Below are 20,795 nucleotides of genomic sequence, written 5' to 3' on the forward strand. Positions count from 1 at the left end.
TGGTAAACCTCATGAGTTAGTGTCTCAGGCAGTGTTATCTCAGGTGATGGGCCTGCCTTCCCGCACTTTTAAGGAGTGGTCCCTGCAGTGGCTTTTGCCCTCCTCTTTCCCTCAGTGACCTCTGATCAGCAAATAGATTTTAGGGTACTGAAATGCAGAAACTCAAAGCTGAGTATTCACCTGAGTATACATTGCAATTAAAGACCAAAGTTAAAGCAGTAAAGGCCTCTAAACCCACTATTGTTTAACAGCTACTTCTAGCTAATCTTATTTTGATTTTTTTTTTTCATGCTTGATTTTCCCTGGGGGCTTTTTTTCTGCTTAACAGTGTACAGATAGATGTTCAACAAGTAATACTATAAATAAATTTCATTTTACTTTTCAATTCGTGATTACAATCTTTTCTAAACAGGCTTCAAAGGGGCACATGATTTGTAGGGCTGTGTTCTATGGGGATATATCTGTATAGGTGAAAAGTGTTATGTTTTGTAGATTGCAAATTATATTTTAAATTATTTAATGTTCACAGAACATTAATTCCGATTTTGCATCAGAAAGCAAAAAGAGGCACTCCTCATCAGGCAAAACAAGCTGTTCACTGTATACATGCCATATTTTCAAACAAAGAAGTGCAACTTGCACAGATCTTTGAGGTATGTCTTGCTTTTTTGTTTTTAAGATTTGTTTCTGTTCTTAATTGAGACTATTCTTTAATTCATACATCTAATTAACAGATAACAATTTGTAAGGTCAGCAAGCCTTAAAGGTACATGGTAGTTGAGATAAGTCATTAATTTCACAATAACAAATTACTAATGTTCTATTTGTTACAGTCTTGATTTTGTAATATTCTGATACATAAGATACTCCTTTTTGTCTATATAGGAGAAGTAGGGGGAAAATAAACTAAATATGCCAGAATGATCCACACTAACTCCCGTGAGAGCACCTGTAGTAGGTACTAAATGAGTAATAACATCGTCTACTTCCAAACTGCATTGAGTTACCATGCTCTAAGGTCTCTGCTCATACAGCACATTCTTCCTACGAAAGTTACTGCAGAGTAACTGTACTCTGATACTGCCTAGGCTCAGACAATGACTTACTGCTCACTACTTAAACAAATTGTGAAGCGATTCACATTATACAGAACAGAGAAGTTATTACTTTTCACTGTAAGCTCTTAATTAATCTGCACTTGTAAAATATAGATTCTCCACCTTGGCTGTCTTTGAACATAATTCAGAAGTGTGAAAATCTTTGAATTACAGAGTTTGATCTCTCTGCTTAGACTTACATGAGAGTGCAAATTCATGTTCCCTTCGCTACTATCAGGATACAATGCAAAGGTACTGAGTGACACAGCAGCATGGAATTATCCTTGTAACCCTTGTCTGGAAGGGAAATACTGACCACCAGTAGAAGTGTCGCTGTTTGCTTCCAAGGTTTTTTTTTTTTTTTTTTTTTTTTCCTCCTATTATTTTCTGGCATTTGTAGTTAAAAATTAAGGTTTTCACAAGTCATGAATAGAATAGAGCTGAGGGTTTTTCCCATGTCTCCCAAGACTTAATGTTTTCACTGTTAAAACAGGAAAGATCATAAGTGTTTTGCCTGTATCTCATGCGAGATTTTTGATTATTCTGTTAATTGGGAAATTGCATTTTTTCTCCATTTCGTTTGGCTAGTGTTATTAATTCTTAGGGACAAAACGTAAAATCATCAGCAGTCCAATAGTAAAATAAGTGATTTTGGGGCATGTAATTTACATATCTGTAGCTCATTTTGAATTTGATTTTTCTCTTCTTCCTTAGCCTCTTAGTAGAAGTTTGAATGCTGATGTACCAGAGCAACTTATAACTCCATTAGTCTCACTGGGTCATATTTCTATGTTGGCCCCAGACCAGTTTGCTTCTCCAATGAAATCTGTTGTTGCAAATTTCATTGTGAAAGATCTCCTAATGAATGACAGGGTAAGATTGATTTATTATTATTATTAGTTTAATAAGTCCTTGCTGTTCTGTGTGCTTGCTATTAACTCTCTGGGGAATAGAGCTGTTTTCTTGTAAATTTATTTAGGAATAAATTCCTTTATTCCTAAATAAAGGAATGTTCTATAAATGGCTCGTACAGTGATACTGCATTATAAAAATAAATCTTTTGTGTGAAAGAAAGCTTAGTCCATGACTCTTCTTCATTTCTATCTCTACATTTTCTATATGGGTTAAACCAGTTCTTAAACTTACATGAGTATCTGTAGTCAACAGGTGAGAAAAATGGAAAATTGTGGTCTCCAGATGAAGAGGTTTCTCCAGAAGTATTAGCAAAGGTGAATGATCAGCTCTCAATAATAATGTATATATTTAAGATTAAAAACTTACTTTTTTGAAGTTAAGCAATGGAAAATATAAGAGTAAATCCCTTTGAGTACTTTGGTATTAGTTTTTTTAGAATATGCACTATTTTAGAGGGTTTTTTGGGATTATACACACAGTTACAGAACTGGTGGAAACCATGTGTTTTGGTGTCTTCGCTTATATTTTTTTTTTAACCTCCTATTATTTTCTGGCATTCACTACACTTGAGTATATTGAGAAAATTCAGACACTCAAAAGTTGTAGTTTTTCTTATAAGAAAAGTAATTTGACTTTACTGACTAAACAGATTTGAAACACATTGATTAATTTTCTTCATTCAGCTTCGTAGGTCATTCACTGTGAAGCTAATTGTGTTAATTTCTAGAAATATTTGTCTAGTTGGTCTTGTTTCTAATCATGTGGCAAGTATCATAGATGCACTTGTTGAGATGATTCTGAACAACAGTTGATACTTCCTTCTTCGTTCTGTAAATATTTACTGCTTCATTTTGTTCCTTTTAAAATATATCAACTCTTAATAAGTCTTTGGATATTTCAAATTGACAACAGTAGGTTTTACTCACTATCAAGTTTAGAAAGTAACTTTTTTTTTTTATTTTTCATTTTTGACAGGTGCAAGCAATTAAGCTTTTGGTACGCTGGCTGTTGGGTATGAAAAATAACCAATCAAAATCTGCAAATTCCACACTCCGGTTATTATCAGCTATGCTTGTCAGTGAAGGAGACTTGACAGAACAGAAACGAATCAGGTCAGATTTTACTTTCAAGCTTCTATCAATTTTGTTGTAGAATTTCAGTAAATATAAATTCCTTTAGAGCTTTTTAAGAATTTTAAGGTGAAGACCATGTTGGATAATTGGGATGATAGAAAATGGATCTGACTGGAATTTAAAATTTAGAGTGGAATGGCACATAGGAAAAGATACTCGATACTCCCTCTTTCTTGCAATTTACTGATAATCTGTCTGAGAACACTGTTAGATACCTTGCTAGTAAAGGACCTTCCAGAAACAAAAAGACCTTCAGGAGTGTCTTTGTAAACAACCAGGTGATCAGATTTAACACATTTTAGCAGCTAGGGCAATTTTGGGTGGAGCTTCTTCATTCCAGCAGTGAGGTTACTTTATACTTCATCTCCATTCAGAGGGTGAGGGAAAGAATCTGTGACAAATATGTTGCTTTGATTTACATTGTGGTATGCAGACAAGAAATTTATCTCTTCTCATTTCACTGTTTTACTGGAATCAAGTTTCTAGGAGGAAAGCAAAACACCTTATCTTCACAGATTTGGTTGGGTTAATTTAACCCGATCTGAACTGATAGAACTGTGATCTCATCTGAAAGAGAAAAACCTTACTTGCTCATTGAATGATCTTGCATATCATGATTTCTTCTTTTTACAAGTAATTTAAGGATAGTTGTGGTTTTCTTTTTTTCCCCTCTTGTGTTTGTGTAGTAAATCCGATATGTCTCGACTACGATTAGCTGCTGGCAGTGCAATAATGAAGCTTGCACAGGAACCCTGTTACCATGAAATAATTACCCCAGAACAGTTCCAACTCTGTGCACTTGTCATTAATGTAAGTAACTGTATTTAAATTGAAGTGACTCTTAATTAAATAAGTACAGAGTCCTAACATTTGAGCTTTTGTTGCTGCTAAATTTAGTATTTTTTATTCCTCACTGCAGCTTTCAAAAGAGTTCTTGAAACTTCAAATATTTACTGTGATGCATCTGTTGATATTTTTAAAATATTTCTCCTCATAATTCCATCTTGATGGTTTTTGCCTTTTTTTTTTTTTTTTTTTTTAAACAAGATTTTTATGGTTGCACTCTTATGTTTTATGTTGCTATAGGATGAGTGCTACCAAGTGAGGCAGATATTTGCCCAGAAACTGCATAAGGCACTTGTGAAATTACTTCTCCCTTTGGAATATATGGCAATCTTTGCTTTGTGTGCCAAAGATCCTGTGAAAGAGAGAAGAGCACATGCCAGACAGTGCTTGCTCAAAAACATCAGTATACGAAGAGAATATATTAAGCAGAATCCTATGGCTAACGGTTAGTATTTCAGTAAAATTGTTAAGAATACAGTAGTTGAATACTAAACTGGAAGTAGTAATTATTAAAGTTAAGCAAATTGCTTTTGTAAAGAAATGCTAAGCTTAATTTGTTTTCTCATTTTTATATTAAATACTTTCAAATTTAAATTTACTTAGTTTAGCATTATCATTAACTATAAAATACTTTCCTATGCATTTCTGAGAATTATATATGTAAAATACAGTGCTGTTATTATGGTAGCTGTTTTACTTGAAAAATAAAGTTTTGTTTTCTGATGTTTTTATGACCTCTTCCTGAAGTGAGGGCAAATAGTTTTGTAGTAGTAAAACTCATTTATTTATTTTTAATGATTTATTGGAAGTAAAATTCTCAGCAAAAATAATGCAAGTGTAAGTTTTACATTCTTTTTTTGAAAAAGTAATCCTCTGAAACAGCGTGTCTTGTGATGCATGTGTGTATGTATGTTTTTTGTTTCTTACTGTAGAAAAATTGCTATCATTGTTGCCTGAATATGTGGTACCATATATGATTCACTTACTGGCACATGATCCAGATTTCACAAAACCTCAGGATGTTGATCAGCTTCGTGATGTTAAAGAGTAAGTGTCAAATGACTCTAGAATTGTTGTTGCTGAGAATTTTTCTGTGCTTGGAAAAAAAAAATACTAGGCAAAAACAAGGAACTCTTGTTTTATCAACAGCATTTTGCAAAAAGTTACCTCAGAAAGGGAGGAAAGCAGAAACTGCTTAGGAGTATATTCTGAAAGCCCAAATGGTAACCTCCAGGTCATACCTCAGTATACCAGATTAGTCAATTGTGTGGGCTTCTTTTAAAGTGAAATACTGATTTTAGATTCTTTTGTTTGTGCCTAGGAATATCTGTAGAAATTCCCAATAGTGATACTAAGTAATGTCAGTCCAAATGTGTGCGTGTTTGTTGTGTGTGTATATATTACGTATAAATAAATACATATACACTTATAAAATACAGAGCTTACTTAAAACTAAAAAATGTAATGCCAGTGATGCTTGAAGTCCTGCTTCACTGGAAATTCACTATTTTGCTTTATGCAAACCTACCAGAATTGGTACTCAATTTGCTGCTAACTTGCCATGTCCACTGTACGTCTACAGTACAGCCTTAGTAATGTTGAATGTATTCAGCACAGATTATTTTACACCAGCGTTCCATACAGAAGTTTGTTCTGTGCTTTCTGTACTGTTTCCAGTTTAAGACCTTCTTGTATGCCTCAAAAAATCTCTGAGACCTAAAGTATGACTTTTGTCTTCCTTAGTGTTTTGTAATGAATTGTTAGAAATTGTTAAATTTACATTTTTAATTGTTGAGGCACACCTCTCCCCCCAGCCTGTTTGGTTTTGATGATCTGGTTTTCTCTTGTGTTCATTTTAGGTGGAACTGTAAGCGATGTTGCTTTGGTACTGCAGCAGCATGTACAACAACATACTACAATATTAGAAAAGCAATACATTAGTAATTAACCCTACACTTCATTAGAAAAGCAATACATTCTTGGCACAAATAGACCAGTTCAGATCTTAATTCTTTTTGCACGTTCACCTGTGAGAGGCCAAGTCTGATTCATTCTTTAAATGAAAAACTTGATTTGTTCTGATTTCTGAGTTACTTGACTCCCACCTGGTCAGAACCTGAAGCCAGGGAAGATTTCTTACCTAATCATCAAGTCTACATTTTGTCCCGGGACTCCCTGTTCCTGGCAACATCTGAAAGCACTCCAATGTGTACTTTACTGTTCTGTCCAGAATGTGAGGAACAAGTTCTGATTTGCAGTTGTTGAGTTAATACTTTCTCTGAGAAGTGTTTTCTAGTGCACAGAGCTTTTTTGGATACCCCTTGTATAGCTCTCCTTTGTTGTCAGATTTCCTCTCTCATGCTTGTCACCGGCTGGTTGAACTAGCCAGAGAGAGGACTGCTCCAAACAAAGAAATACTCTGTACAGGAATTTTGGCAGGAATACTTCTCCGAAGAGTCTCCTGAGATAAATGCAAAACATTTTTCTCATACAATGTAATACAGAATTTCTTTCAAGAATTCTGAGAGTCAGAGTGTTCACTTTAAAGTGTTGACATAGATGCTTGCAGACTTTTGGAAACAGACTGGCAGCGTGTTCTGCAGTTGTCTCCTCAGTTCATCTTGGGTTTTATACGGCCTAAGTACAGTCACATAAAGTAAAAATACGCTTAGTAAATTATTTAGTCATAATCTGTGATACTTATTGAGTCTTTCAAGCTTGTCCTATGGAATTGTTGGTTGGTTTTATTTTTTTGTTTGAGAACAATGTCTCTTCCTTCTGAATTTGTATTCCAAAAACAATGAAACGCATACAGAGTGTGAACATTATTTGTGTGACTGTTCTTCTGGGTGCATACTTTTCTACATTGAATCCTACTTGTTTTGGAAAGGTCTTGTTCACGTTTGATTTATTTATTTATTGACTTACTCTGGAAATCGATCTATTGAAATTAATGTGTGTTAACTGGCATTGTCAGAGTAAAATTCGTCGTCGGTAGCAATCTTTGGACAGAACAGGGTTTTTGAAGAGCTGGTTGGTGTGGTATGGTAACAGCACAGTGAGCATAGTGAATAGGTGGATGTAAAGGTAGCTAATGCATTTATTTACTTATCCTTTGTAGCTCTTGGATGCAAGTCAGAAAGTAGCTAGCTGATGTTCAATTAAAACGTCTGTTTAAATGTTTTGATAAAGTACAACCCTCTGAGTTTTTGAGAGAAGTATTCTTTCATCTCTTACATTACACTCTTTAACTTGTATCAGTAAAGAGGATTGGGCCTTTTGTGGACAGGGAATTCTAACGTTTGGTCATCTAATTTTTCTAGCTTTTTTTTTTTTTTTTTTTTTTTTTTTAGCCTCTTTTTCCAAGGTAATTTTTCTTATGGAGAATTAAACGAGCTGCTGGCAAGGTTTGCACTTCTCAGACCCCACCCATATATCTTTCCCAGCTAAGCAGTATTTTACCACATTATGAGTGTTGTTGACCTCCTAGCCACTTGCAGGTCTGCAGCTTGACAGCAAACCATAACTTGGACCACATGAGTTTTATAGCATAAATGAAAAATTCTTAAAACAAGCATTTAGTCAAAATATAATAGCTTCTCCCTATAAATAAATTAGATATAAAGAAAGAAAAATGGAAAAGTTAATCCCATCTGTAAGGGTTCTTTCTCCTCCCAGATTGAGCAATGGCAAGATCTGACCTGTTCACTTCGGATCCTCTGGAGTTCTAGTATTCCCATGCAGTGGGTAACAGTCTAGCAGCAGGATAGTTTGTTTAAACCTGTTTTGAGCGTGGTCATGGCACATTGCTGACGGTATCATAGACGTAGCCCCGAGGTAGTGATTACAGAATTTCTTGTACAAGTTGGTAGCACCAGAATTCTTGTTTCTATTCATATTTGGAAGAGAAAAATGTTGATTGCTTGGGCAGTATTTACAGATAAAATAGAGAAGGACACTAATTTGGCAGGCTTATTCTCAAGAGTACGATTGAAACCCGTAATATTAAAGGTCTAGACTCTGTTTACGTCTTTGGATGTTATGTGTTTATGCTATCTTCAAACTAAGTGTGGTTGCTTAAGAAAAACCTAGTAGAGCTGGAAATAATAAATAATAAGATATTGCTGTAAGTGGGAGCTACAGTATAAAAGCTGGAATGTAATTGCTTGTGGTTTTATGGCTTTTTAGGTGCCTGTGGTTCATGCTTGAAGTTTTAATGACAAAGAATGAGAACAATAGCCATGCCTTCATGAAAAAAATGGCAGAAAACATCAAGCTTACCCGAGATGCTCAGTCTCCTGATGAGCCAAAGGCCAATGAAGTAAGAAATGCAATTCAGATAAGTGTTGGGTGATGGGCTAAGGGTTTCACAAGCAGTTGCTGAACAGGATTTGCAGGAAATTTGAAAGCATTAGCTCAGACATTTTTATTGTCTTTTAGAGAGTGTGTTAATTGCGAGCATTGTCTGTATGTCACCAATCTCATTCTTTCAGAACCATGTTGACCTTAGCTAGCACACTGTGCCCAGTGAAGTTAATAAACAAAATTTGTTAAATGTTCCTGTTACTGCCCAACTGCTTGTTTTAACTTCAGATGTCTAATTTCCCGACATAAGTATCTTCTGTTGTTGGGGGAAATGCTGTAGTATATTGCTACTGTTAAAACTATTAGTTTCCAGCAGAGATGAGAAACCATTTGTGTTGATTTGCTTACAGAAAGAGCTTTTTCTGTAGAGCTTAGGCGTGTATAGTTTTATTAGTTCTTATTAAATAGAGAAGCCCACGTTTTTCATATTATAAATGTCTGAAGAGCCAACAGTATGGTTAATGTTGTATAATTACAAAATACATCCTCAGCGCTGGTAATTTTCATGCACAGGTTAAAACTTCTTAAAGAACTACATTTTCTGTACACCTGTAAAAACAGTAATTCCTAAAGCATATGTTTCTTTTCTTTTTTTTCTTCAGAAACTTTATACAGTATGTGATGTAGCATTGTGTGTAATCAACAGCAAAAGTGCTTTATGCAATGCGGATTCACCAAAGGACCCTGTATTGCCAACCAAATTTTTTACACAACCTGAAAAGGTAAACTTGTTATTAATAGGGGGAAATAGTTTGATTTTATAACTGAGAGCAGGTTATCTCCAAAACATAAAGTAACGAGTGGGAAAATGTATACTTTTTATCATCAGTAATAATTTTTTTAACACTGGCTGTATTATAAGCTATGTCTCGTTAGCATAACAAAGTGAGAGCTAATTAGAATATCAACATGTTAATAGGTATGGCTAGATCATTTCATTAAAGTATTTTAAAAGTACATCTGAATGAATGGGAATATATGCATATTCCAACTGTATATCTGAATTAGAACGCAAAGCAGACAAAAAAAAGAAAAAGGGAAATTTTTTGATGTTATCCATGGTATATTTGTAGCTGTCAATAACTGTGGCTATTTTGCTTGCTGCACAAGTCAGTCCTCTTATTGCTCAGCAGTAGTCCTAGTGAGTAGAGCAGTACTGTCAGCAATAGCATTATTTAAGAAACATACTTTTAAAAAGTGGAACCCAAGTAATTGTACAGACTAGTTTTGATCATACTGAAGGATACATCTCATATTTTTCACTATCACAGACTGTTAACTGCCTTTCCAGAGTCTGTTTAGGAAAATATAGTTTGTTTATTTAATTTTGAAATGGCACGTGCCACGGTGACAGGAAGCTGGTGTCTGTCACAGGCTACCTGCATTCATACGCAGTGATTTGGATTTAGTCTCCATAGATTATAGCTAGAGTGACAAAGATGGTAGTTTGTTTAGAGAAAACCACAACTGTTTTCCTCTCTTCGGTCAATAGGGTGGTTGTTTTTCTTCAATTCAAACAATTCATGTCATTTAAGGAAAAAAAAAAGAATCCCAACTTCCATGTATGGCGTACTGTCATTCAATAATGTTCACTACAGATCTCCAAAGTACTAGTTTGACCTATCTTTATTAGATTGATTCATTTATCAGTAGAAGGTTGCATAATACAAAAGATCTCTAGTACATCATACTATCACATTTGAGAAACCAATTGTGAATATATAAAAACAACAGCAAGGCTGAGATATCAAACAAACTGTTATTTATTTATTTATTTATTTTTACACAGGATTTCTGCAATGACAGGAATTACATTTCAGAAGAGACAAGGGTTCTTCTTTTGACAGGAAAGGTAGCATGTTTTGACAAGTTACAATTAATTTGAATATTACTTGTGATTTTTAAATGTTCTTTTTAGTTTTGTTATAAATCATGAAGTGGACTGCAATAGTTTAAAAATTGTATGAAGACTTCATGTACAATGATTTAACATTCTTTTATTTGATGGAATAATTAACGCCTGTAACTCCACATATTACTTGTTGAGGACAAAACGCAAAGGTTGTTATCTTTGTGTAGCCCACCATCTCGTACTGAGACATAGGTTCTTGATTAACTACAGTTTGGCATGTAATTACAGGTTTTTCTTTTATTCAGATAAGTATGGCATAAAGTTACAATTCACATGCTTAACCATGACATTGCTAGCATTGGAGGTCTTAAATTTGTAGTCCTAATACTTGTAATATAGCTGTTAAATCACCATAAGCAGTCTATTCCATTTTTTCCATCAGCCATCCTTTCTTGGGATTTGAAAACTGTCTTTCTGAGGTTCCATTTAAAGTATGTTGGAATGTTTTTTTATATAGCTTACAAAACTAGCAGGTTTTTTTCCTTAAGCTCAGTGAAACGATGCTGGCTCTTTTTCTGTAAAAAAAACAAAACAAAACAAAACAAAAAAAAAAACACCGAGAACAGTATAAATCATATTTCCAATGTAAATTCAACATGTACTTATTAATTTTCATATTCTGCATTAAGTAAACTATTACTGCATTAGTTTCTAAAGTTTCCAGTAAGAACAGAACTAACTTATGATAATTGTTCATTTTAAGGGTGGAGGCAGATGATCACTATGTAAATAGCCGTATCATGTAAAATTGCTGCTCCTCACACTGTGTTTCATTCTGTACAAAAACTTCCGCTATCAGAGCAGTTCATGTGGGTGAGGTTTGCTAAGCTGGCAGAATCCTGCATCTCCTTGCTTCATGTTCACACTTTGACACCAGCCTGCATGCTATTCAGTGAGCTGGTTGAGCTTGTTACACTGACAGGAAAATAGGGGTGGGGGGGCATGTAAATGGTTGTGTGCTCATTTAGCAAGTGTTGGCATTATGTTATGAAGAGAGGAGGCAGGCAGAAGACTATCTTCTCTGGCAGCAGCCAGTACCAGGCTGGTGGTTTTATGTCTACTGCTGTAATTGTTTCACCTTTGACAACATTCAAATATGATAAAAGAAGCATTTCTGGTTGGTTGTATAAACTTAAAGCATCTCTCTTTTCAAGGCATTCAGCAAATTAGGCTAAAATTGTCTTATCTTAAATTAGCAGGATTTTTTAGTTATGTTTTGTTCTTTTCATTCACTTTCCAGAGTGACCAAACCAACATGATTAGGCAGGCCTAGCCACTTCTTGCAGCACATTTCCCAGCTTTCATAACTTTCAATGGGATGCTAGACACCTCTGCCTTTTGGTTTTGATATCTGTTTACGGACTTGATCACAAATTTATCTGCTCTTGTTTTGAACCTACTGATACCATGCTATCACAACCTCTTACAGCAGTATGTGCCAGAAATTCACAACCCAATGGTTGTGAAGAACTACTTTCTTTTCTGTCTCACGTGGGTTGCACCAAATACTTCCTACTTTATAAAAATACTGAGTAAATTGAGCAAAGAAAACATGTGAGAAGGATAATATGTTTAAGTAAAAGTGTGGTATTAGCACTGGGATGATGCAGCTACTGAACACGTCTAAAGTAACAGGCAGTTTTTACAGAGATACTGCTTTTTTGCTCGCCAAATGTTATCTAGCATTTGTGGTATCTCTTTCCTGCCTCCTCCCTCAGCTTCCACTTATGGGAATTAATTTTTCTTGTGAGAATGTTAATTTATTAACTTGTTCTCTGAGGAAATGTAAAATTGCACAAAGAATGTGACATGCCAGTCATGAAAACTTCCTTGCCTTCTCTCAAGAGACACAAAAAAAAAAAAACAACTTCCTACTGCCTCCTCAGCCTGACCAGATCAGTCAACAGACACCAGCTGTAGCAAGACAAAAAAGATCGTTATTGTCTCAGAGAACCTCAGTATAGATGGTGTTTTAAGAAACAATACAAGTCAACAGTGTGCCTTGGCAGCCCAAAGGTCTGGCTGTGTCAGTCATGGCATCGATAGCCGGTTGAGGGAAGGGATTGTCCTGCTCTGCTCTGTGCTGGTGCAGCCTCACCTTGAGTAGTGTGTGCAGTTTTGGGTGCCACAATATAAGAAGGACAAAAAACTATTACAGGGCCTCCAAAGGAGGGCTACAAAGAAGGTGAAAGGTCTGAAGGGCAAGATGTATGAGGAGTGGCTGAGGTCCCTTGGTGTGCTCAGCCCCGAGCAGAGCAGGCTGAGGGGAGGCCTCATGGCGGCCTGCAGCTCCCTCACGAGGGGAGCGGAAGGGCAGGCGCTGAGCTCTGCTCTCTGGTGACAGCGACAGGACCTGAGGGAACGGCATGGAGCTGGGACAGGGGAGGGTCAGGCTGGGGGTTAGGGAAAGGTTCTGCACCCAGAGGTGGCCGGGCACTGGGACAGGCTGCCCAGAGCAGTGGGCACAGCACCGAGCCTGACAGAGCTCAAGAAGCATTTGGACAACGCTCTTCAGAAATAAGGTTTAATTTTTAAGTAGTCCTGTGCGGAATCATGAGTTGGACTCAGTGTGCCTTGTTGATCCCTTCCACTTACAGCTATTTTCTGATTCTGTACACCTACTTTCTATATAACAAAAACATATGCATGTTCTGCTGTTGCAATGAACTTAATTCTGCATTACCTTTTGGAAAGCTTTTTCCCAAAGATGTTTTGCTTTGCAAATATAAGAGGTTGCTCTGTTGTTCAGTCACCTGGTATTATTTAACCTATCTTTAGCTGAGTCTTTTCTAGCCGCTACCCCTTCAAAGCAGGAGGGAGAGCAAAGCCATTGATGAGCTGCTGTTAAATGATGAGAAACAAAAGTATGATAGACTGCTAGTTAAGTAAAGATGAGATCTGTAGCTCTAAACCGATGGCATCATGACTGATATTGTTAATCCATTAAAAGTATTCTAAAATATTCAAGGAGATACTTTAAAAATGAAATAAGTATCTGAAGTTCTTGCTTTTAAAATTAAACCATTTTCTTTCAGCCAAAACCAACTGGTGTATTAGGTACAGTAAACAAACCGTTATCTGCAACTGGAAGGAGACCGTATATTAGAACTACAGGATCAGAGACTGGAAGCAATATCAGTGTAAACTCTGAACTGAGCTCTTCTGCAGGAAACAGATCAAGGTACAGGACTTTGAAAGTTCTTTCATCATCTCTTTATTTCATGTTCTCCAGTATACTTGCATGCTTTAGTACAGGAGTTGATTGGGTTTGCATGCCTATCTTTGAACAACAAGGATATCTTGCTTTGTCCAGTGTTTATAAACATCAGTATGTGCCTATAGATAAAATAGCTATATTTGCTTTTTCTTCATGTTCAATAGATGAAAATTAACTAAAGTGTGTAAGGCGTGGCCTGTCTGTAATCACATGTAATATAGCAGGAGGGACGCTTTGGCAACTCACGCATTTGTGATATATAAATTGGGATCAATCCTGACTGGTAATAAGTATTTTTGATGTAGTTAAAATATTCAACTTAATTAAGAATAATAGAAAAGAGCATGCTTAAGAGGACTAGGAGCTCAGTGAAAAGATGTAACATATAATTGTAATAGTCTGTCTTTCTTCCAGTAATAGTTATTTTAACATGAATCCAGCACTTTTAAATTTATCAGAAATCTGGAGAAACAGATTACACTTTCAAATTTTAAGATCAAGTTTAATTTGTTAGGAAATGATTAACTGGATAAAATATAAGATAAAGAGTTAAAGAAAGCAGAGAAAGTTAACTCTAGCTGCTACATTTCTTAAAGCCACAGGGAAGTACAACTCAGTTCTGAATGTGTTCTGTATGTCTGCGTGATATATGCTGCAATTATCTTGATTTTTTTTCAATCTATTTTGTTTTTAAAACTCTTGTATGTTTGCGAAAATTAGTTTGAGCATTGCTGGTCTGTATTTTTCCTCCCTATCCTTTCCAGTATTAGCTTTTTCTATCTGAAACAAGAACACAGTCTTGTTTACAGCACTGTTCTTATGTTTGTGAAAATAATTATATGGCACTGTGTGTGTGTGATAAGGGACTTGGCTCAGTAACTAGGCAATCCCTTCCAGTCCTTTCAGTCTGGGTGTGAGCATGGAGTGAGGCAAATTCAACTGTATTTTTTTTAAATTAGCCTGTGTTGATATTTAAAAATGTTTGCTTTTTTTTTTGTGTGTGTGTGTGTGTGTATTTTGGTTTTATTTTGTCTTCAATTTTGCTACAAGGGAACAAAGTTCAGATATATCAGAAACTGGGGTCAGTGAAAATGATGAAAACCCTGTGAGAATTATTTCAGTCACACCAGCAAAGACAGAACCTGTGAAAAACAAGGTATGTTTGGGGATTTTATGGACTGTATCTCTATAATTAGCTTGGCATTGGAGGTTTATTCAGTATACATCACTGTGGATATTCTCTGAGGAATTGTTAACGTCAGATTTCATTTCAGGTAATTGTTCCATTTTCTTAGCGCAGTGAAAGACACTTTATTTTCAAAACTACTTTCAAAACTGTAATCCAGAGTAATTAATAAAGCTCTTGCTCAAAAATAACACAGAAAAATCAGAAAGTACTTTGTTCTTTTTTTTGTAAAATACCAAAAGATTTCCACCTTCATTTTATTTTTCCAGTAACCAGAGATACTGCCCAGAAAATTTCCAGTGGTCCTCTAGCACGAACATGTAACTCTAAACATTTATTTAAACTTGGAGGATTTGAATGCCTCCTTCCCCTTCTACTAAAGAGAGGTAGCCATGCCTAAATAACAATGGTTTTTTAACTTATAAAGCATATAACTACATGAAGTTTAACAAAGGTAGATGTTAAGTCCTGCATCTGGGATAGATTAAACCCAGGCAACAGTGCAACGGGCTGGGATCTGCTTGGCTGGGTCTGCTAAGGACTTGGGGGACCATCACAGTGGCAAACCAGCAGAGTGCGAGTCAGCAGCACATGTTGGCAGTCATGAGGACAAACTGAGTCCTGGGCTGTGTTGGTATAGTCAGCAGATCAAGGGATGTGATTTTTCCTACCATATCTTTAGACCATATTCTTTAGACCACACCTGGAATACCTTGACCTCCCCAGTTCAACACAGACACAGAAAAGCTAGAGTCTTGCAAAGGGCCACCAAGATGTTAAAGGCTTGGAGAATTTGTTACGTGAAGAAAGGTTCAAGGAACTGGGCTTTTTCAGCTTAGAAAAGAGAGGCCTCTTACCAGCCTTTCAATACCTAGAAGGTATTTACAGAGGAGCTAGAGGTTTTCTTAACACTGCATGGTGACAGGACAAAAGGCTACAGGCAGAAGTTGGTTCAGGGGAAATTTCAGCTGGATAGTATCAAAAGTATATGTTGTGAGGAAAACTAGACGCTGGGATGCTCAAGGTCTGGCATGACAAGGGTAGGATGGATAACCACCTACTTTCAACAGAAGGTTGGACCAGATGATTTCCAGAAGTCGCTTCCAAGCTAGATGAGTCTGATTCTAAAATCAAAGCAGCTTTCTCAAATACTGTAGGGAAATGTAGAGATGGTTCATGCTCTACGCATTTTAAGAATTTATGCATCTACTCAGTCACTTTCAATTAGATTAAATCAGAGTAATAAACAGGTGTTTTGGACTTGGATCATAAAACAAGTTAATGTTTCATAATATTTTCAAATAAAATCCACATGATATTCACACCTATGAGCTAATGAAGAAGATTTTTTTCCCAGAAATTTCAACAGTATGATGGTTCCTTTTTTTCTTATTTTCACCTTTTTAGTACTACTTTGCCATAATAGAGGTCTTCTGAAAAGTTAGATAAGAGGCAAGGCATTTATGAAATAGGTCTGAAATGCTTTCAAGGTTCTTTAAACCTGGCTTTAGTTGAAATTTTCAAGGAGTGGTTATCTGTTACTGTGAATACCAATTATAAATGTCTCTTTTGAATCTGTTAGAACAATAATAAGGATTACAGAAACCGAAAAAGACTTATTTAAACATTTATAATAATGGAAGAATATTTAACAAAAAAAAGCCCTTGGTTCATACACAGCACTTTGAATAGTGAGGCGCTCAATTTCAAACACACTTAATTGGTGTGTTTGAAATTGCTAAGTCATCTCAGCTGTGCTTCTTAAATACCCTTTTTTCTGCCTCTCTTCCTAACTGTTTCCCAAGCCAGTGTCCAAATGAAGGTCCAGCATCCAATTGCTTCATCTTTGTTTCCATGTGAATAGTTTCCTGTGCAGAGACCTACGTTGCCACCAGCCTTTCTGTCCTTCACATACAGATGGTGCTTCATGAAACTAAAACACTTCCACTACTTTGTTCAGTGTATTGGAGCCATGCCTATTTAAACTCGACAGAATTAACAAAGTTTCATATGTGACTAGGCCTTAATCCCTTTATTCCCCACAAGCCACATTTTTTTCTTTTTAATGGTGTTTGGTGCTTTAGTAGTCTGCACCTTCACTGAAGTTCGTGTTCAAAATTTGCATTTATTGAAGTATTTATTGCAGTATTTGCTGTACCAGCGTCATGACTTTCACTCCTCAGTTCCTTCCTGCAGAGAGGCACTAAAGGAGCCTGTCCAGTAAAAACCATCGTGGGAGGAGCTGTGATTATTAGTCTTACTGCAGTCTCACTTTCAAGCAACTAAAAGATACATTGAGTACAGGATTATCATAACACACAGTGTAGAAAATCTTTTTGTTTAATGTTATAACCCCGTTTAGTAAAATGTTTTACTAGATCTAAGCCTATGTGATATGTTTCTATAAGAATTCTTTCTTTGTTTTAGAAATCCATGTTTCTGTCAGACAGAGGTAGCACTTTGAGTTTGCCTCTGGGAATCTTTCTTCACATGAATGATTTTTCTTTTCTAGGAAATTAATTCTGATCAGGCTACACAAGGAAACAGCACTGAACGTGGGAAAAAAAGAACAGCAACGGCATCTGGAACTGAGAATATTCATCAAAAAGCAGAAGAAAAAAATGCAGATGAAACAGGACCATCACTCGCAGCAAAAACCAGGAGAGGGCGTCCACCCAAACCTGAACCTCAGGGTACCACTGCAAAAAATGAGGAAACAAATAAACCACCTGTCAGGGGAAGGAAAAGGGCAGCAGTCAGTCAAGAAAGTCCAGGGAGTTTAGAGGCAGGTAACGCCAAAGCACCAAAACAGCAAGACACAGCAAAAAAGCCAGCAGCAGCACAGAGACAAATTGATCTACAAAGGTAAAAATGAATAAAATTAAAAATATGTTTCAAGGTAGACTGTGAATTATACATTTATACAATTATAACAGATCTAGCATATGTTAAAGGGCACAACTAAACCACGGTAATTTATAAACACCATGCTTCATGGTTCAACATAGTTATCTTCTGTTTTTTCACTGTAAGTGAAAGGGTATCTAGGATTAGAGGAAATTGAAGTTGTTCTCTCAGAGTAGGATAACATAAGCTGTTTTCACCAGATTTTAATTCTTGAATGTTGCATCTTGGTTCGGCTTACCAGAATTGCTGTTTAAAAGAACCAAGAGTTGAGGGTCTTTTAGTGCATTCATTAATAACAGGTATACAGGAACGAAGGTGTGAAAACTGACCATCTTTAATGAATAGAATAAATTGTAATTCTAACTGTAATTATTTTCTGATATTTTGGATCATATATACATATATATATATATATGTATGTATATATAAAGTAAATCCACAGCAGAATTTAAAACTGTAATCTAAAAACCAGCTCTTGGATGACAATTTATTTTCTGTTTTCTAATGTTGAAACGTGTTAATTTGATTTCCAATATAACCAAACCACAAATGCAGAAAAAACACTGAGGAAACTTGTTTAGTTGAATCGGATACAATTGTCATTTTAATTAAAAAGTGTCCGAAGTTGTAGAGCAATAAGGGTTGAGGTCAGGAAACCAGCATGCTGGAAGAAATCTCAATTTAATCTAAAGGAAGTATGCATAATTGGGCTGATTGATTTCTAGAGAGATTTTGTGAAACTGAAAGTGTTGCAGAGCACTTTGATCAAAAACGAATTACCCTTTCACTTTCACAGCAAAATTCCCATACTAATAAATCGGTCAGTCTTTCAAAAGAATAATATTTGTGTACTGCCTTGAAATGCTTGTTTTATGTGTCAAATTTATTTAAATCTTCATTTTAAAAAAAAATTGCACTACCTGTAGCCTTACATAAGCCCCATGTATAAGATAGCTTTTTTGAAATACACAATGCATCAATGTTTCTTGGAAAAAATACCAAAACAGTGTTAACGTTTTTCAGAAGCCAGGTGCTTGGAAGTGATGGAGATTCACTGTTGGAGGTAGACTCAAGTCCAGGATATTCCCAGAATACAATGGATCTTTTTAAGGCCTGTGAGAGCAGCCTGGAAGATATTGAGGATACAGAGATAGCAGAGGGAGGCTTCCTTAAGGTGTAGCAGGCATCTTACATAGGACAATCCTCTTGTTACTTAAACAGTAGAGAATTAAATAAATTTGTCTTTTATTTCTTGAAGAATGTATATAAAAAATATTTTTATGTAGAAACGTACAAGTTAGTGTAAACATTTGAAAACAAAGTAATATTGGCTTTTAAATTAATGCTTTTTCTATGAACGTGGGTATTTACATACATTAAATTAAAACAAGCTTATCTTTATTATTCTTTGAATCACGTGAAAGCTATGAATAAATGTATTTCTGTTTATGAGAGAATTTATGAAATTATCATCCTTGAACTTGTGTATTTTCAAGTTTATCAGAAAGTTATGCTATACGTATGGAAATTCAGTTGTATTGAATTAATTACGTAGTAGTTGAGAAGATAAGTTAGAGTTGGAAGACTCACAGTATAAAGAAAGAATGTACAAGCTAAAACGTAAACAATATAGGTAGGATTTTGATTCACGATCAGTTGTCATTTCCTTGTCCTTACAATTAACTTTTATTTCCTTTTCTCCCCCCAAAAAGGTAAAAAGAAAGCTCACTCGAAAAGGGAGGAAATGAAGGCCAAATAAAGGCATGCTCCAAGCTTCTGCAAAAACTAGGATTCAGAAATTTCCTGTACAGGAACTGAAATTACTTCAAAACACACAGCTTTCAGCTCTGAAAACAGAAGGAAAACTATGCTTCCCTTTCACGTGAAATTAATCCTTCTCAATGGAAATGTAAAGCAGAAACTCTTGAGAAAGAGGCTAAAAGCATCTGTACTTATTTCCCCAGAGACTTTTTTTATGAAAAGTCAATAATTAAGCAAATTGCTTAACACTTGGTTCCAGTTCCTGCATTCTGGAGTTTAAAAGTGTATTTACACCATTAATTTTTCATGCTGCATTTTTTTTTAAAGGAAGTCAGAGGAGGTCCTTACACTGACATTGAAAATTCATGATCCTAGAGCCAGGTATTCCCATGTTTCACAGAAAAAGTAGAAGTCTACTGAATGGATTTTAAACAAGACTAAAGGAAAAAAATTCACAAAATTTTTTTTTTTGCTTTACTTTTGGAGACTGTTTTATGTATAATTCTTTCTGCCTGCCTACTTTTCTGCAAAAATAAGATGTACAGATTTCAGTTCCCTGCTATGAAAAGTCATGTGGTGGCAATTTTATAAATGTTGCTTTCTGATTTTTATCAGAGTGGGAAAGTAATCACTTAAAATTATTATTAATTCGCAAGTAGACATTTCATTTTTTAATTTTCCCTCCATTTTAGTTTAATATAATTTGCAATAAATGTACATATTGATGTTTGTTTTATAAAAACATATATCACTTTTAAGTGTTTTTACTCCTGCGGTTCTGTTGGAATATTCTAAATTTTAAAGGAGTAAAGACAGTCCAGCATTTGATTTTATAATGTTTGTCACCAGATTTTTATTATTGATGTAAAGAAAAAAAAAATCGATTTTTAAAAATAGTTGGACTTTGGCAGCTTTGTAAGGAAAGTTGGAAATGTTTAGGATTGCTCTCAATTTTAAGCATCGTGCTGATTGGAAGTAAGTCTGTTTTGCATTTTGTCTTCCTGTCCAGGCTCATTTTTTAATGTTTATTTTAGAAGATTGTTGCATCAATATTATGTTTCCTGGCATTGTTCAGCATAGATAAAGTGTACACTTTTACGTACACACGATCATATTTAAGTTTGTTGCATAAAATAAACGCTTCTAGGTGTCATGTGGCAGTCTTCCTTTTTTTTTTTTTTTCTTTTCGTAATTTCTCCTTCAAAGAATGATTTGCTCTGTTTCCATGCATGGTCTTGGGTATTCATAGAAATAAAACATTGAGCAAATAAGTTGTAATGCAGACAGCTGTATAGTTATAAGATACATTTTGAGGTGAAATTATGGTAGTTGATCTTGTAAAGTTGCATGGGAAGGGGCTCGGTCTGCAGAGCAACCGTGAGCAGTGCATTTTGTTTCCCTGTGCATCAGTTCCCTGTTGCTTTTTTGCAAATAGTTTTGAAATCCCGTGGTGCAC

General features: G+C 35.5%; 1 protein-coding gene across 3 annotated transcripts in view; it reads left to right on the forward strand.

Annotated features, from left to right (window-relative positions):
• The window catches only part of PDS5A (PDS5 cohesin associated factor A), a 78,775-nt gene extending 58,283 nt beyond the window's left edge, over positions 1 to 20,492 (forward strand). For 2 of the 3 annotated variants that reach the window (XM_082759361.1, XM_082759362.1), the window contains exons 20-33: positions 530 to 653; positions 1,812 to 1,970; positions 2,258 to 2,326; positions 2,988 to 3,124; positions 3,832 to 3,955; positions 4,232 to 4,436; positions 4,924 to 5,038; positions 8,180 to 8,312; positions 8,959 to 9,078; positions 10,146 to 10,208; positions 13,304 to 13,449; positions 14,536 to 14,641; positions 17,184 to 17,536; positions 19,291 to 20,492. In XM_082759361.1, coding sequence (XP_082615487.1) covers positions 530 to 653; positions 1,812 to 1,970; positions 2,258 to 2,326; positions 2,988 to 3,124; positions 3,832 to 3,955; positions 4,232 to 4,436; positions 4,924 to 5,038; positions 8,180 to 8,312; positions 8,959 to 9,078; positions 10,146 to 10,208; positions 13,304 to 13,449; positions 14,536 to 14,641; positions 17,184 to 17,536; positions 19,291 to 19,294 — 1,858 coding nt within the window. In that variant the 3' untranslated portion in view covers positions 19,295 to 20,492. Of the gene's footprint in view, positions 1 to 529; positions 654 to 1,811; positions 1,971 to 2,257; positions 2,327 to 2,987; positions 3,125 to 3,831; positions 3,956 to 4,231; positions 4,437 to 4,923; positions 5,039 to 8,179; positions 8,313 to 8,958; positions 9,079 to 10,145; positions 10,209 to 13,303; positions 13,450 to 14,535; positions 14,642 to 17,183; positions 17,537 to 18,601; positions 18,753 to 19,290 lie in introns of all 3 variants that reach the window. The other variant, XM_082759363.1, reaches the window with a different exon arrangement.
• Positions 20,493 to 20,795: the final 303 nt, after the last annotated feature.

This window comes from Aythya marila, assembly GCF_965140915.1.
Source record: "Aythya marila genome assembly, chromosome: 4".
Taxonomy (NCBI): domain Eukaryota; kingdom Metazoa; phylum Chordata; class Aves; order Anseriformes; family Anatidae; genus Aythya; species Aythya marila.